This window comes from Phocoena phocoena, chromosome 7 (assembly GCF_963924675.1).
Source record: "Phocoena phocoena chromosome 7, mPhoPho1.1, whole genome shotgun sequence".
Classification (NCBI taxonomy): domain Eukaryota; kingdom Metazoa; phylum Chordata; class Mammalia; order Artiodactyla; family Phocoenidae; genus Phocoena; species Phocoena phocoena.
The window spans coordinates 110974690-110993100 of NC_089225.1; the positions used below are offsets into that span (position 1 = coordinate 110974690).

The 18411-nt window shown below is 43.3% G+C and overlaps 1 protein-coding gene across 1 annotated transcript in view; it reads right to left on the reverse strand.

Annotated features, from left to right (window-relative positions):
• Positions 1-4971: 4971 nt before the first annotated feature.
• Positions 4972-18411, reverse strand: part of IQCA1 (IQ motif containing with AAA domain 1) — a 168458-nt gene continuing 155018 nt past the window's right edge. The window contains exons 18-19 of the mRNA XM_065880633.1: positions 12795-13033; positions 4972-5100 (exon numbers count right to left, since the gene is read on the reverse strand). Coding sequence (XP_065736705.1) covers positions 4972-5100; positions 12795-13033 — 368 coding nt within the window. The remainder of the gene's footprint in view (positions 5101-12794; positions 13034-18411) is intronic.

The window sequence follows — 18411 nt, forward strand, 5'->3', positions numbered from 1 at the left end:
CCTGCCAGGTACTCATGGAGTCTCAGCTTCTCCATCCGGAAAACGTTCCTGCAGGGATGAGGCCAGGCGGCCATAAGCCGGATCCCTTAGACAAGGTCGGGTGCCCAGTACTTACACCCCTTGTGCAGATCTGGACACACACATTCATTGCACAACCGTTTCATTGATGTCCCTTCCCCCACTAGACTGCAAAGCAGCTCCCCTGGGCATCTCGGTGTCTGGCACGTAGAAGGCGCTCAATAAAAGACTTGGAGAGCGAACCCCACACCACTGCGATGCTGCAACCGTGACTTCTAGTGACCCGGGATGGTTAAGGGGACCACGCATTGGCGAATGAGTGATTCTAATGGTGGGGATCACAGGTGCTTGGAGACACATAGTTTGGGTCAAGCTCCCTTTGATTTTCCCAACCTCACTGTTGAGATAGCTGCCAGCTTGGTTGCAAGCTCGCTGGTCTTTCGCGGTTCCTCTGCTTTTGTTAGCATCATTCATGCCTCTCTTAATTAAACTCTTCAGACCTGCGAGGACATCAGAAGCCACTTCTCTCAGTTGTTTGGGTCCCACAATGTCCTTAGTGGCTGAAAATAGTGTCGCTCTTTGAAACAGCCCTGTGACACCGACCACCGTGACTGTCTTCATATCACACATGGATGGAGGGTTAGGAAGAGCCTCAAAAGTAGCTTCCTCAGGGCTTCCCTGGTGGCGCAGTGGTTGAGAGTCCGCCTGCCGATGCAGGGGATGCGGGTTCGGGCCCCGTTCCGGGAAGATCCCACATGCCGCGGAGCGGCTGGGCCCGTGAGCCATGGCCGCTGAGCCTGCGTGTCCGGAGCCTGTGCTCCACAACGGGAGAGGCCACAACAGGGAGAGGCCCGCGTACCGCCAAAAAAAAAAAAAAAAAAAAAAGTAGCTTCCTCAGCGTTAGGGGTCTTAAACTTGCTAGTTCTGGATGGAGGTGTTTGTTTAAGCCCGGATGGTCTCAAGAACATCTTCGAAGGAATGCCGTGTTAGCCCGCAGTTGTTCTGGACCCGGAACCTGCTGGTTCCTCAGGGCAGGCAGAGGGCAGAGCCACCGAGAGCTTTAATTCCACTTTAATCAGATTGCATTCCATAGATGCTCCCTTAATGAGGGTTAATGACATTAATTACTGTCCCCTTCATTTCAGAACACACTCCAGAGGAGCTAATTGTCACATAATGACCCTGGAACAGCTCAGGCCCCAGCAGAACTCCCAGGAAGGGTCTGTTTCCCTTTCTTTCCCCCAGTCCCTCTGCCCTTCCACCCCACACACTCTCTTATTTGCTTTCCTCCCATCAGGGCTGTCATGTCTCCTGTCTCTGCGTCAGATAGGAATGGGAGTTGTAGCACATGGCTGCATCGCTTTCCCAGGGGGACCTTGGATTTTAAACATGGATTGCTGACAGGCTCGTAGTCTGATGAGCTGCCCAGTGGATGATGACGTCATGAGCATCCTCCTGCAGGATGGGTGGGTGAGCGCCTGTTACCCTGGCCAGAGTGACCCAAATTAAAAATGCACAGCTAGGGACTTCCCTGGTGGCGCAGTGGATAAGACTCCGTGCTCCTAATGCAGGGGGCTTAGGTTCCATCCCTGGTCAGGGAACTAGATCACACATACATGCCGCAACTAAGAGTTCACACGCCACAACTCAGGAGCCCATGAGCAGCAACTAAGGAGCCCGGCTGCCACAACTAAGACCCAGCACAACCAAATAAATAAATAAATAAATATTAAAAAAATAAATAAAGGGACTTGTCCCAACAGGATTAAAATCTTAAAAAAACTAAAAAATAAAAGTGCATGGCCAATCTGACCCAATAACTTCTTCTGTTTTTATTGAAGTATAGATGATTTACAATGTTGTGTTAATTTTTGCTATACAGCAAAGTGATTTATCACAGGATATTGAGTATAGTTCCCTGTGCTATACAGTAGGACCTTGTTGTCTATCCATCCTATATATAATAGTTTGCATCTGCTAACCCAGCCTCCCACCCCATCCCTCTCCCCCTCTCCCCCTTGGCAACCACAAGACTGTTCTCTATGTCTGTGAGTCTGTTTCTGTTTCATAGGTAAGTTCATTTGTGTCATATTTTAGATTCCACATGTAAGTGATAACATGTGATATTTGTCTTTCTGACTTACTTCACTTAGTATGATAATCTGTAGTTAATAATCCATGTGGCTGTAAATGGCATTATTTCATCCTTTTTAATGACTGCATAGCATTCCGTTGCCATAACTTCTGTTTTTAGGGATTTATCCCACAGATCTTTCTCCTGTACATGTCCACACAGAAGAACGTTTAAAGGTATTCATTGTAGCACTGATGTAATAGCAAAGGGTGGACGTAATCTAAATGTCTGACCAAGAGTGGACTGGTCAGATGAATTATGCTATATCCACCAGGTGGGTGCTACATAGCTAATGTAAAATGAGGCCAATCTTTGTGTGCTGATATGAAACAATACCCAAGGTATATTATTAAGTGAAAAGAGCAAGGGAGTGGAACAATATATACGCTATGTAACCACTTGTATAAAAAAAGTGAAATATATTTTCGTGAGTATACGTGCAGGAATCTACCCATCCCCTGGCACACATACAGAGCAGGACGCCATGGTACAAATACCGTCAAGTGCTGGGCTATAGCTTGTCAGGCTCTCGTGCAGTTTGCAGTGACCTACAAGGGGGCCCACTCTGTACAGAGTTGAGGGCACCTGTGAGCTGGGCAAAGCCGGCTGGGGTGGGAGGACATAGTGGTTCTTGGTAACCAGGTGGGGCTGGCTGATGGGAGCCACGTGGAACAGAGTGAAAACCTAGCACTGGAAAGGGCAGGGAGTCACAGTTTGGGAGAAAACAGAGGGGCCAGTGGAGATCACGTCTCAGTGTGAACGTGCCATGAGAGAGTGAGCCCATAGGGATGATATTTAGATGACCGTTACCAATTTTTAAGACTCAAAATTACTCCAAAGCTGCACTGTTCAATATGCTAGGCACTCTAGCCACATGTGGCCATTTAAATTCTTTAATTTTCCATTGAAGTATACTTGATTTACAATGTTGTGTTAGTTTCAGGTGACCAGTGAAGTGATTCAGATATATATATATATATTCTTCTTCATATTCTTTTCCATTATGGGTTATTACAAGATTTTGAATAGTTAGTTCCCTGTGCTACAGATACAGTAGTGTGTATGTGTTAATCCCAGACTCCTAACATCCTCCCACCTCCCCCTTTGGTAACCATAAGTTTGTTTTCTATGTTTGTGGGTCTGTTTCATTTTCTATAAATTAACTAGTAATTGTTTAGTAAGCTTTACCTACACAGGTTTGTATGAGTTCTGAAAAGTGTGCTTGTTTATCACAGTCAGACCAAGTTAAAAGGTGTTGTCCACCATCAACATTTTCATAACGCTTATTCCTTTACAATCATGATTTTCATTGCTTTACAATCCAGATCCTATTATTTTGCAATGAACACCAAACCCTAGAGCCTTGGAGCTCTCATCTTGGGTCAAAACCAAGAGTCTGCTCCCATGACATGTGAAAGAAAGGGTCTCCGTGGGCCACCCTGGAGAGACGAACATTTCACTGCTCTCTGAGCTTAGGATGTGGAGTCCGCCCACCTCTCAGGCCACTTTGAGCCTTGGCCAGGCACAGTCTGGGGTGGGTAAGGGGAGGGCAGGCAGACCATCTGCAGAAATTGGGGTTCCTTTGGTATGAGAAGGCAAATCTACCGCGGGGCACCGGGAAGGTGGAGTTTGTTCAAGAGGACAGACTCTGAGGGATGGTCTTCCAGTTTGTACAGAGCACATGCAGAGCACGGGAGCCTGGGGCTGTCTCTTTCTGTCCTAATTTGTATTTATGTCCTGTACAGACACAGGCTGAGAGGTATGTGCTGGTGGCCAGAAGACAGCTGGGAACCACTGGTAGTTTTGGGCATTAAAGATCTAACCCGCTGAAAATCCCAGGAAAGCCTGGAGATCTAGCTTGGTCTACGGAGTAGGAGATTGTAGAACTTTCTGCGGTGTAACCAAAAACTGCACAATAGTTAATTTGAATTAAATTCCAGTAAATTTATCGCAGCTCAATTTGTCTCCTTCCTTTGTGTTCTCACCACAATTTAGAAGCGGGTTACTTACAATATGCCACCAAGTAACCTTTCAGATTCTTACAAAATTGAAATTTATCTTTTGACCCTCACCTTTCTATTCTTTAATCTTTTTCTTTCTTAGAATTTCTTACTTCTTTATTTAGAGTTTCTCTTCTCCTACTTATACCCCATTTGGGGTCGTTTTCATCTAGCCAGTGGCCCGCCGCTGCTCCAGTGTTTCCCAAGAGCAGGAACCCAGGAACTAAGAGGCAATGACATAGCTCCAATGTTCCAAATATTAGCTGTGTGGCCCTGGGCCTTAGTTTCCTCATCTTCAAAGTCAGAAGATTGAAAGCGTTAATTTAAAAGATCTTTTTTAGCTCCAGCAACCAAATTACTGAGTCAGTCCAAGAAAAAGTTTTTATTCCATTATATAGAATACATGAATAGAGCAAAGAATTAATTTATTAAAATATGTGCAAGATTATTAATAAAAAGCTAATAGCACCGATGACTGACTGAATTTACTAGTTGTCAGATTAGGGTATTTTCTAAGTATCAAAATTTAAATTTAGCAACTAGTACCGATGAGATGAAGTGTCCAACTGGGATAGATTGTGGAGTGTGTGAAGAGTGAGTTTTGCTTATATACAAACTTTATATAGATTAAGAAATAATTACAAGGTCTAGAAATATTTGTTATGCAAAACTAACTTGGTGGTCAGCCTACAAAGATCTAACTGAGCGAGGGCAGGGCTGGTGGACGTAGGGCATCAGTGTGGGTCTTCACACAGGCAATGGTCAATCTCCTCCCTGGAGAGTCGGGCCCACCTCCATCCCTGGCTCCTCAGAGAGGCATTACTTTTTCTTTTTCTCCTTTATCCCTTTCTTCTCCTTCTCTTTTCCTTTGTCCTTTTCGTTTTCTTTGTTATCTCCTGTTAATGCCAAGGCTCGCTTTTTACTCATAGGGGTCTTGGCGTACCAGTCCTGAAATCGAACAGACGTTCAGGAAAATATCAAAATGATGTGAATTCACTAGTATGCCCTTAAAAATAAAGAAAAGCTCACTGAACGGAAAGGGGCAAGCAGCCATTAAATGTTGGGCATTTAATGTATGTTCAATACAAATTCTTTCCACGTGGGTTTACCAACCTGTATTTCTATACAATTTGAAACTTCTATCTCAAGGAGTTAACAGTTAAGGAGGATCACTGGCCAGATCTAACCAATGACCCTTCCCAACTAAGTCACCTGACTTCCTGGGAAGCTTGCTCTATCCCGAAGGTGTGGGTTTTCTTGGTAATGTGAATGGCTCCCTATGGTTCAGACAAGGCCACCAGCAGCTGGACTGAGGGATACTGTTAAAAACATGGCAGAAATACTGGAGCCAAAATACCCCAAAGCACTTAATGATTGCAGCTGGCCCTGTGATGACATTTTTTTCAACTTTCATATTTATTTGAAATCTGAGAAACACTTCGGTCTACAAGCTCTGTGGTTATATTATTTCATTAAATGACTATGCTACAACTTACTTATCAATTCGCCCATTAACGGACATATAGGTCATTTCCAATATTTTGTTATTATGAACCGTGTTGAAATTCACAACTTTTATATCTCCTCATACACAAATGAGAAAACTTCCCTGGGGCATATACACAGAAATAGAATTCCTGGTTGTCGGTCATGAGCATCTTCAATTTTATTTGATATTTCCAAACTGCAGTCTGAAGTGTGTGAGTTGGACACTATCTCAGTCTTTGTGTGTCTTAAAGTATCTTTATTTTTTCCGATCTCTTGGATGTTAGTTTAGCTGGATACAAATTTTAGGTAAACAGTTATTTTTCCTCAGCACTTTGCAGATATACTCTCACTTTCTTCTGGTGTCTATTTTTGCCAAGGAGATGTCTGATCTCCCAGTTGCTTCTTTGCAGGTAATCTGGTGTCTTAAGACTGACTTGTTGCCTTGTTCTTAGGTTCACAATAATGCATGTAGATGTAGATTTGTTTCATGTGTTCTGCTGGTCATGTGGAGTTTGTTTTTAACCTAAGAAGTCACGTCTTTAATTAAGGAAAATTCTCAGCAAGTACTTCTTCAAATAATTGTTGCTCTGACATTTCTTCTCTTCTTCTAGAACTGCTATTAGTTGGGTGTCAGTGTCTTCAAAGGTTCTTACTTGCAGTTTATAGGTTTTATGTTTTTATTTTTCTATGTTGCCTTCTGGGGGGAGCTGTGAAAAAGTTGTGAAGAGTTCACACCTCTTTTATTTTTTGGCTTTTTATGTTAGTTACCTTATTTTTCATTTCAAAGCTTTCTTTTTGTGATTTTTTCATAATTATGTTTTTATTCCATTTCTGCCTGTCTTTGTTTCAAAACTTTGTGTGTATCTCTAATGGAAGTTATGCCTTCATTTATTTTCTTGAACATCTTAATCATATTAATCTAAATGTTTTTGTTTAAATTATTGTCTTTTAATCATTTTTGTTTGAAGATTGTATGTAACACTAGATTTCCTAAAATGTTTTGGAATTTTGATTTTCAGATTTGTTTTGGCCTCTCTCTCTCTCTCATGATACCTACCTCCCTAGCAGTACTGCACTTGCTTCCACGTGGTTCTCTAAACCCACATCCAGAACCAGGACTTATAGGGTGTATAGAAGCTAATGCTCCTTGGTGATATTGGGATATCAAAGATCCAGTCACAGAAGTAGCAGATTTGTCATTTTATCTGCTTCAACTCCTAATCTTTGTTTTCTATCATTTATTTCTCTCTCTGCTACATGCCAGGCATCTGTTTGTCCCTGTGTTTGAGATTTATCTTTGTTTCTGGCACTTGGGGATTTTCTCATTCTTCTTTAAGCATTGACTCGCCTTTCAACGTAAGGTGAGGTGGCCAAGTACTTAAGGTGATGGACTGCTAATTTACTGAGGCACAGTATGGAATATGGTCAATAAAATTGGCTTTGGAGTGAGATTTGAATTTTAGCTCTACTCCTTTTAAGCTGTGTGACCTGGAACAAGTCATTTTGCCTCTTGTGGTTTTTGTTTGTTTGTTTGTTTTGTTTTGGCTGCTGCAGCAAATTACCACATGGCTTAAAAAAACACTTATTATCTTATAGTTCTGTAGATCAGAAGTCCAAAATGGGTCTTATGGGGCTAAAATCAAGGTGTCTGCAGGCTGTGTTCCTTTCTGGAGTTCCAGGGGAGAATCTGTCCCCTTGTCTTTTGTAGTTTCCAGAGGCCACCGGCTATCCTGGCTTGTGGCCCCATCTCTAGCTTTGAGCTAGCAGTGTTGTGCTACCTGGAGTCTCAATGATTCCTCACACTGCCATTTCTCTGGTTTCTCTTCTTGTGCCCTCTTCTAACTTTTATGATTACACTGGACTCATAAGGATAATTCAGGGTAATCTGTCTTAAGGTCAGCTGATTAGCAAACTTATTCCATCTGAAACCTTAATTCCCCTTTGCCATGTAACCTAACATAGGCCCAGGTTCCAGGGACCCAGATGTAGACCTCTTTGGGGAGCCAATATTCTGCCTACTACACCTCATTATAACTCACTTACCCCATCTGCAAAATAGGGTAAATGGTGTGGTCTAACTGAGTTAATAGGGTGCCTGGCACATAAGTAGTCATAAGTATTAGCTAACACTATTAAAACTATTACATCATTATCATTCAATATCTTCTCCATCATGTCCATTGTGCAGGTACATGTGTTTGGAGAATCTGCAAGACCCTAGTCTGACATGTTGTCAGAAGTGCAGCTGGGTGAAATTTCTCAGGGTGAAAATGATAGACCTGATTACCAGCAACTACAGCCATGGAATCACATTACTCGGCAGAGTGACAGTTTCATTCCTTCTATCCATCTGCTCAATCCATTTGCCGCTAAACAAGTTAACTGAACATCTAGGTGGGACCAGGCGCTGTGCCAAGTCCTGGAGATATGACAGGAAGCAGAAATGGATGTGGGGTCAGCAGAAACTCTGCAAGCCAGAAGGGAGTGGCAGGACATATTTAAAGTGATGAAGGGGAAAATCCTACAACCAAGATTACTCTACCCAGCAAGGATCTCATTCAGATTCGAGGGAGAAATTAAAACCTTTTCAGACAAGCAAAAGCTAAGAGAATTCAGCACCACCAAATTCAGCTGTACAACAAATGCTAAAGGAACTTCTCTTGGCAGGAAACACAAGAGAAGAAGACCTACAATAACAAACCGAAAACAATTAAGAAAATGGTAATAGGAACATACATATCGATAATTACCTTAAATGTAAATGGATTAAATGCTCCAACCAAAAGACATAGACTGGATGAACAGATACAAAAACAAGACCCGTACATATGCTGTCAACAAGAGACCCACTTCAGACCTAGGGACACGTACAGACTGAAAGTGAGGGGATGGAAAATGATATTCCATGTAAATGGAAATCAAAAGAAAGCTGGAGTGACAATTCTCATATCAGACAAAATAGACTTTCAAATAAAGACTATTACAAGAGACAAAGAAGGACACTACATAATGATCAAGGGATCTATCAAGAAGAAGATATAACAATTGTAAATATTTATGCACCCAACATAGGAGCACCTCAATACATAAGGCAAATGCTAAGTGAGTAGGACACTATCTCAATCTTTGTGTGTCTTAAAGTATCTTTATTTTTTCCGATCTCTTGGATGTTAATTTAGCTGGATACAAATTTTAGGTCGAGAGTTATTTCTCCTTTTATAAAAGGGGACATAAAAGAAGAAATCAACAGTAACACAATCATAGTAGGGGCCTTTAACACCCCACTTTGACCAATTGAAAGATCATCCAAAATGAAAATAAATAAGGAAACACAAGCTTTAAATGATACATTAAACAAGATGGACTTAATTGATATTTATAGGACATTCCATCCAAAAACAACAGGATACACTTTCTTCTCAATTGCTCATGGAACATTCTCTAGGACAGATCATACCTTGGGTCACAAATCAAGCCTTGGTAAACTTAAGAAAATTGAAATCGTATCAAGTATCTTTTCCGACCACAATGCTATGAGGCTAGACATCAATTACAGGAAAAAATCTGTAAAAAATACAAACACATGGAGGCTAAACAATACACTACTAAATAAGAGATCACTGAAGAAATCAAAGAGGAAATCAAAAAATACCTAGAAACAAATGACAATGAAAACACAACGACCCAAAACCTATGGGATGCAGCAAAAGCAGTTCTAAGAGGGAAGTTTATAGCAATACAATCCTACCTCAAGGAACAGAAAACATCTCAAATAAACATCTGAACCTTACCCCTAAAGTAATTAGAGAAAGAAGAACAAAAAATTCACACAGTTAGCAGAAGGAAAGAAATCATAAAGATCAGATCAGAAATAAATGAAAAAGAAATGAAGGAAACGATAGCAAAGATCAATAAACTAAAAGCTGGTTCCTTGAGAAGATAAACAAAATTGATAAACCATTAGCCAGACTCATCAAGAAAAAAAGGGAGAAGACTCAAATTAGTAGAATTAGAAATGAAAAAGAAGAAGCAACAGCTGACACTGCAGAAATACAAAGGATCATGAGAGATTACTGCAAGCAACTATATGAGAATAAAATGGACAACCTGGAAGAAATGGACAAATTCTTAGAAAAGCACAACCTTCCAAGACTGAACCAGAAAGAAATAAAAAATATAAACAGACCAATCACAAGCACTGAAATTGAGACTGTGATTAAAAATCTTCCAACAAACAAAAGCCCAGGACCAGATGGCTTCACAGGCAAATTCTATCAAACACTTAGAGAAGAGCTAACACCTATCCTTCTCAAACTCTTCCAAAATATAGCAGGGGGAGGAACACTCCCAAGCTCATTCTATGAGGCCACCATCTCCCTGACACCAAAACCAGACAAAGATGTCACAAAGAAAGAAAACTACAGGCCAATATCACTGATGAACATAGATGCAAAAATCCTCAACAAAATACTAGCAAACAGAATCCAACAGCACATTAAAAGGATCACACACCATGATCAAGTGGGGTTTATCCCAGAAATGCAAGGATTCTTCAATATATGCAAATCAATCAATGTGATAAACCATATTAAGAGACTGAAGGAGAAAAACCATATGATCATCTCAATAGATGCAGAAAAAGCTTTTGACAAAATTCAACACCCATTTATAATAAAAACCCTCCAGAAAGTAGGCATAGAGGGAACTTACCTCAACATAATAAAGGGCATATATGACAGCCAACATCGTTCTCAATGGTGAAAAATTGAAACCATTTCCTCGAAGATCAGGAACAAGACAAGGTTGTCCACTCTCAGCACTCTTATTCAACATAGTTTTGGAAGTTTTTAGCCACAGCAATCAGAGAAGAAAAATAAATAAAAGGAATCCAAATCAGAAAAGAAGAAGTAAAGCTGTCACTGTTTGCAGATGATGTGATACTCTACATAGAGAATCCTAAAGATGCTACCAGAAAACGACTAGAGCTAATCAATGAATCTGGTAAAGTAGCAGGATTTAAAATTAATGCACAGAAATCTCTTGCATTCCTATACACTAATGATGAAAAATCTGAAAGAGAAATTAAGGAAACACTCCCATTTACCACTGCAAGATAAAGAATAAAATACCTAGGAATAAATCTCCCTAGAATAAATAAATCTAAGGAGACAAAAGACCTGTATGCAGAAAACTATAAGACACGATGAAAGAAATTAAAGCTGATACAAACACATGGAGAGATATACCATGTTCTTGGATTGGAAGAATCAACATTGTGAAAATGACTATACTACCCAAAGCAATCTACAGATTCAGTGCAATCCCTATCAAAATACCAATGGCAGTCTTCACAGAACTAGAACAAAAAATTTCACAATTTGCATGGAAACACAAAAGACCCCGAATAGCCAAAGCAATCTTGAGAAAGAAAAACGGAGCTGGAGGAATCTGGCTCCCTGACTTCAGACTATACTACAAAGCTACAGTAATCAAGACAGTATGGTACTGGCACAAAAACAGAAATATAGATCACTGGAACAGGATAGAAAGCCCAGAGATAAACCCATGCACGTATGGTCACCTTATTTTTGATAAAGGAGGCAAGAGGCAAGAATATACAATAGAGAAAAGACACCCCTTCAATAAATGGTTCTGGGAAAAACAGACAGCTACATGTAAAAGAATGAAATTAGAACACTCCCTAACACCATACATAAAAATAAACTCAAAGTGGATGAAAAACCTAAATGTAAGGCCAGACACTACAAAACCCTTAGAGGAAAACAGTGGCAGAACACTCAATGACATAAATCACAGCAAGATCCTTTCTGACCCACCTCCTAGAGAAATAAAAACAAAAATAAACAAATGGGACCTAATGAAACTACTTGTGCAGATCAAGATCAAGATCCACTACTTGTGCAACCCTTGTGCAGATCGTTATTTTGGGGATCCGTATTGAGACTGTTTTCAACCTTCATTTAAGCATCAGCAGTAAAGCAGAGGGGAAAGAGTTTCTAGAGTTGGTGGAAAAGTGACACGTCGTAGAGGGAATTTTCCTAACCCCAAGCAGGCTTTCAGAGACCAGGGGCTTGAACGGGAATTCCAACTCTCTTTCCGGTGACTGCATGGCTAAGACGGTGGTGGATATAGTTGCATGGATACAGCTCTCCTCCCTTTTTTTCCCAGTTGGCCAAGAAAACTACCTTCAGGTTCAGAAAGAGAACACAGCTGTACTCATTCGTATTCAAAGGATTTGGAGGGGTTGCCTGCTGGCCTGGGCCTTGGGGACGAAGGCTCTAAAACTCATTGTACCTGGAACAGGCACATCACTCTTGGCTACTTCTTTTCCTCCCATATCGAGGGATATGAAGAGTTAATTCTCAAAGCTTCCTCCAGATATAAAAAGTTCCGTGAACATATCAGGGTGTGTTCAAAAATACAAAAACTAGGGCTTCCCTGGTGGCACAGTGGTTGGGAGTCCGCCTGCCGATGCAGGGGACGCGGGTTCGTACCCCGGTCTGGGAGGACCCCACATGCCGCGGAGTGGCTGGGCCCATGAGCCATGGCCGCTGAGCCTGCGCGTCCGGAGCCTGTGCTTCGCAATGGGAGAGGCCATAGCAGTGAGAGGTCCGTGTACCGCAAAAAAAAAAAAAAAAAAAAAAAGAAAACTAAATGTTGGTGAATTTTCTTGTGATTTCCTATCGCAAGTATACTAGAAGATGACGTGCACCAGGGCAAATATGGAGCAAAAGAAGCGTTGGCTGGAAGTACACTGTTTAGGGACTGGTTTTTTCCATGCAAAACTTGTTCCATTATGTGAATTATGAAGTAAAAACCAGTGAGAACCAAGAGAGGGGTGTGTGTGTGTGTGTGTGTGTGTGTGTGTGCAAATCCAATGGTTTTGAAGCTGCTACTCAGTTCTGCAATTTGGCTGTTCATTTATAAGGTCATGGATCACAATTTTCCTAAAATTTGGAAGACATGTGCTTTACTGCTAAGGCCAGAAAAATACCGTGGCCCCCAAATTTCGAGTTTCTAAATTTTACTGGGTATGGTAGAGTCCAAATGCATGAAGCCCAGGGGACTGGAGGGAGGAGGTGCTGTGACAAGTGTTTGCTGCTAGGACCTGGCCAGGTAGGCGTTGCGTTTACCTTAAAGCTCTCTTCTTCCTCTTGGTAGACGGGACTCATGCTGGTGAGAGACGCGATGAACTCGAGGGCGGTGAGCGGCTTGTGAGATTGCTGCCGGATTCTGCGCTCCGTGAGCACCTCCTTCACCACTTGGACGATGTGGCCCTGGGTGAAGCCGTCGGTGATCTTTGCCAAGCAACTGACACTCAGGGCACCGGTGATGACTCCGCCGTGGCGCTGAATGATTTCTTTCCACAAAACTGTTGTATCCAAAATGATGGAAAAGGCAGAGAACAGGAGTCACCACAGAGAAAGCAGCATTGACCCAGTTCCCAGGACAAAGCAGTGGCTCACCAAGAAAGGAGAGCACAGGAGGTCTGCTCCAATTTGTAATTCAAATGAGCAGGAAGCCACCTGACCAAATGCTCTGCCCCAAGGGATTTTCAAGCATAAGGGATGCACGTGGATGGCCCTGAGGTCTGCAGACTACGAGCCCCTTGAATTGACAAGGAAAAATTAAACTAGGGTCAGTATAGTTTTAGGGTGGTACTTTCAAAGATGTTCAAAATCTTCCAACATTGGAAATTTACGTGGGTGTCTATGGCATTTGGCTAAGTAGGAGTCTGACTTGTTTGACCTATAAAGTTCATTTCTTACATGATTTTTATGCGTGGAATTGGAACGCAGAGTCCAATTTCTATCAGCCACGGCAGGGCTCGTTTCCCGTTGGGTGTAAGACACTGTCCCACAGGTCCTATTAGACAGAGCAACTGGACCCTTTATTCTCTGCCCCCAACAATGGAAAAACAGCACAGATTAACAGATCTACCCGATGGGAGTCCTGTTGTTGTGTGGGCCAGTGGGACCTGGGGTGACCAGGAGATTTCACGTAGAACACAGGGATGCTGTGAAGATGAATTATGAAATTATCCCTGATGTTTACTTAACCATAGAGATAGGATGGTCTCCCATACAGCATTTGAGACGAGATTACACTTTGAGAACTACGTCTATTCTGTCAAGAGAGGCTCCAGGGAAATAAATGAGACTTGCTGTGGTGTGTTTAGTTCTATCCAGATGGTGAGGAAGGATGCAGACAGGGTAAGGCCTTCCGTATCAGAACCAGCCGCGGTACTGAGAAGATTCGGCCAGATGTCTCTAGAGCATTTTGACCTTCCTTGAGGAATATTTGAAGCAGTGTTTAAACAACTGAAGATTACTGCATATTCTGAGCACTGTCAGGTGTGTGACGTGACTGCAGCATCTAACTACATTGATCCAAAAGTACCTGATGAGATGAAAAGGTCCAATGACTGTCAAGGGATAGAATGACTTGGAACGTAACTAGGACCCACCCACATCAGAGTCTGGCTTTTGGGGCCACGAGTTATTCCAAAAATACGCCTCCACTGTCCTCCTTGGCGGGGGATCCTTGGCCCCAAGGTGAGCTGAGTTGCTGGGAAGGGGTGCATGTTATCATGGGGCCTGTGGTGTCTTCCAACGGTGGAAGGTTAGCCATCAAGGGATGAAAGCTGCAGTGAGACCAGCAAGGGCCACGGGGGCCCCCAAATTTGCCTAAAGCAACATCTTTTTCCTGTGTCTACACTGCTACTTCCTTGGTGGGTTTATCTGAACCTGAACTCATCTAAGGTAAAAGTGGGAGTAGAAAGATTTACTTCTCGAGCTGCTATGAGAAATAAGGACAAGAATGTGTACAAATCACTTGGAAGGAACTGTTCTGGCACATGGTGGACACTTTCTCTTCTGTAGCTTTATTACTGTTATTTCTGTATTTTATTACTATCAAGTCATTCCACTTTGTACCACAGTTTCCTAATGCTCAGTAAAACATCAATTATAAAAGCGAACACAAAATAAACTACAGAGTATTTCTAAGCATATCTGTGTAAAAGACAGATTGGAACAGGGGAGGATTACCCTTATCTAAATACAACTGCTGTAGAGTTAGACATCAGGAGACACAGCCCGTGGTAAAAACACACAGCAGCAACAACAACCAGATGACACCATCCCTTGGGATCTCATCTGTCTCCTGTCCTCATTCATAACATCTAGAAGCCGAGCAAACAGGTCTGAGTGGTGACTCTGGGTGCTGAGAAGGGAACACGTTTTATGGGACAGTCACTGGTGAGAACCCCTAAACCTGAGGACCTGGTAGATACCCCAGGCTGGGAACCCAGAGCAGCTTCAGACTTGGGCACCCGTGGGTGAAATTCCTACCTGCAGCGTGGAGGGGACAAACAGTGAGGGCCAAGGGCTTCCCAGCGACAAAGATCAGCTCTCCCGTGCCTCCCTGTTAAGCTATGAAAGTCACAGCCTCCCTGTATTTTAACACAAAAATCCCTGCAAGTAAAGATTCAGTAATAGTGACGCAGATGTCGGGATTAACAGATACACACTACTATATATAAAGCAGATAACCAACAAGGACTTACTGTATAGCACAGGGACCTCTACTCAGTATTTTGTAAAAACATATAAGGGGAAAGAATCTGGAAAAGAATATACATATATACGTACAACTGAATCACTGTGCTGTATACCTGAAACTAACACGACATTGTAGATCAACGATACTCCAATAAAAAAATAGTGATGCAAAAAACTCTGGTCTAGTGTGGGCATGTAAACACCCTATTGACAATGAACATGTATGATATTCGTGTAAAGTCTTGGTCAAGCTTCGTCAAAATACCTAAAACATTGATGACTTCCCCAAGCTCATCATTTTTCAGTGGTGGTGCAGTCACAGCTGCGGTGGGACTTGCCCACTTGCCCCCAGCCATCTCCAGGTCCAGAGAAGGGGAAAGAGAATCAGGCTTGACTTCCTTCTCATGTTCGATGAACTAGACTTACTAGCCTTTAAAAGAACAGCTTCTACTGCTTGTACAAAGCCACCGGATCATGGGTTCTTGGCCCTTAAATAGCTGCTCTGGGGCAAAGAGGGGATTCAGGCGTGGAGGGAGCTCTAGCCTGATGGCTCATTTCAGTGGAAGCCCCACAGCCTGTACTGGGGCCACGAGCAGGCTGCCAAGCCTTTGGTCCAGCGGGGGAGGGGTGGTGGTGGGCACAAAAGCACAACAGGCTTGGGGACTGGCAACGGGCGCGGCGGTGAGGACCTGAGGCCAGGGCTACAAAACGGTTCAAGGCAGCTGAGGGGCTCTCTGGACCTGCTGCCGTGTTTTACCTTCCTTTCCCGGATGTAGAGGGCTCTTCAGTTCTTCAGACTAATCTCTATCCCCTTCCCCTTCTTTAGGCTGAAAGGAATCTGGTCTTCGGGGCCCCTTCTCTGCTTTTGGCATTCCCAATTGATTCTATCCTGGCTAGTGCTTGAGATGACACAGTCTCTTAAAATTCATTTTTATTTGGGATTTCGCAAAAGCACAAGAGGGTGAATAATGTGATCGGGATGAGCTTCTGGCCTCCGCAGTCTAGGATTCCAGAAAAAGAAACGAAATTTAGTTATTTGTAGTGAGGTGGATAGACCTAGAGTCTGTCATACAGAGTGAAGTAAGTCAGAAAGAGAAAAACAAATACCGTGTGCTAACACATATATATGGAATCTAAAAAAAAAAAAAAGGTTCTAATGAACCTAGGGGCTGGACAGGAATAAAGATGCAGACGTAGAGGATGGACTTGAGGACACAGGGAGGGGGAAGGGTAAGCTGGGGCAAAGTGAGAGAGTGGCATGGACATAAATACACTACCAAATGTAAAATAGATAGCTAGTGGGAAGCAGCCGCATAGCACAGGGAGATCAGCTCAGTGCTTTGTGTCCACCTAGAGGGGTGGGATAGGGAGGGTGGGAGACGCAACAGGGAGGAGATATGGGAATGTATGTATATGTACAGCTGATTCACTTTGTTATAAAGCAGAAACTAACACAGCATTGTAAAGCAGTTATACCCCAATAAAGATGTTTAAAAAAAAAAAAAAGACAGACATGGGCTGGACCCCTCCGAGCAGACACAGGGTCTAAGGTGGGGGGCCTGTGATGAATCGGGTTATTAGTGGAGCAGACCCCGGGGAAGAGAGACAGGAGGAGGCATGAGGAACGTGGAGAGAAGGAAGCCCAAAGGGATTTCTGGGGACTAGACATGGCATTAATCAACCTGGGGGTGGATTTTCTTTGCAGAGACATTTTGAAGGAAACCGCTTGATTTGGGGAAAGGAGGTAGCTATTGAATTATATTTGGTAAACCTTAAGGACCGTGTTTCCTCCGGCTGATCTACCCTTCTCTTCTCAGCCCTGTCACTCCCCCACACCGCCTGGAGAATCTGAGAAGTTGGATCGAGAGTGTTCCATGCACCTTTGGCCCTCGGCTGTCAGCAGACAGGTGGACAAGCAAGGGCCCAAGTTATGGATCTGCAGCCCAGGCTTTACAGGATGCAAGAGACCTTTTTTTTGTGTGTGGTACGCGGGCCTCTCACTGTTGTGGCCTCTCCCGTTGCGGAGCACAGGCTCCGGACGCGCAGGCTCAGCGGCCATGGCTCACGGGCCCAGCCGCTCCGCGGCATGTGGGATCCTCCCGGACCGGGACACGGAACCCGTGTCCCCTGCATCGGCAGGCAGACTCTCAACCACTGCGCCACCAGGGAAGCCCAAGAGACCGTTTTTGATCATTGCAAAGACAGGAATAGTCTTTCTTTAAGATAGATGTCCCAGCCACTGTGGCTATGGTAACTTCAAGGTCACTGAGGGAAACGCTGGGCAGCATTTATGATGTTGGCGAGAATGGGAGCCTGAACAAATCACCCACCGAGAAAGAAATATGTGAGACACACGTGGTTGAGTGGACAGAGCCCTGGGCCCAAGATGACCACTGCTGCAGGTTTATCATCCGCCCACCGGTGAAGGGATGCTTCCTCCTTCCTCTCCCACGATGCTGCTGTGAGGGGATTCAAGTTGGAATCTGTCTTGTGATCTGAGTCCCTAGAGAGTCCTGGCACTTTATCAAAAGAACACACCTGTCCTTGTTATACATCAATAGCTCCATTTCGAAAGGGCCTATGGTTTTGTCAGACAATCGAAACTGTTCAAAGTCAAGAATAATGTTCTAGGCCCTGAAAATTAATAATACTCTACCTTATTCCATTGAGATAGCTTAAAATATATATACAATACAGAGAGAGAGAGAGAGTCAGAGAGACACAGAGAATCTAACCAAGGGGCACGGGAGTGGGAAAGCTCTGATGAAGCCAGGAGCGTGGAATCCTCTGTAGTGGGCAGAGAACACTGGTGCTCACCCATCTCTGTGTCGACTCCTTCCTTGGCTAAACTACACATCCCTGCCCCCTTGAACCTCAGAGGGGCCTCGTGAGTCATTCTGGCCAATGTGGCTAGAAGAACTGTTGGCCCCTCCTCAGTCTGGTCCCTAAATCTACTGAGAGATCATTTATACTATCTTTCTTTCTTTTCCTTTGATGCTGGCTGGTTGCAAAGGATCCAGTGGAGGGCTTGCAGGCCCCAGAAGATGGAGAAGTCCCTAGATGGGTGGAGAGATAACTGCGCCCAAAGTCTTCCTGTGCTTTGCATGTAACATTGTGATTACGATCACACTTTATCAAGACAGAAACGAATGCATATTGCAAACGGAGTGGCTAATAAGCTAAGAGT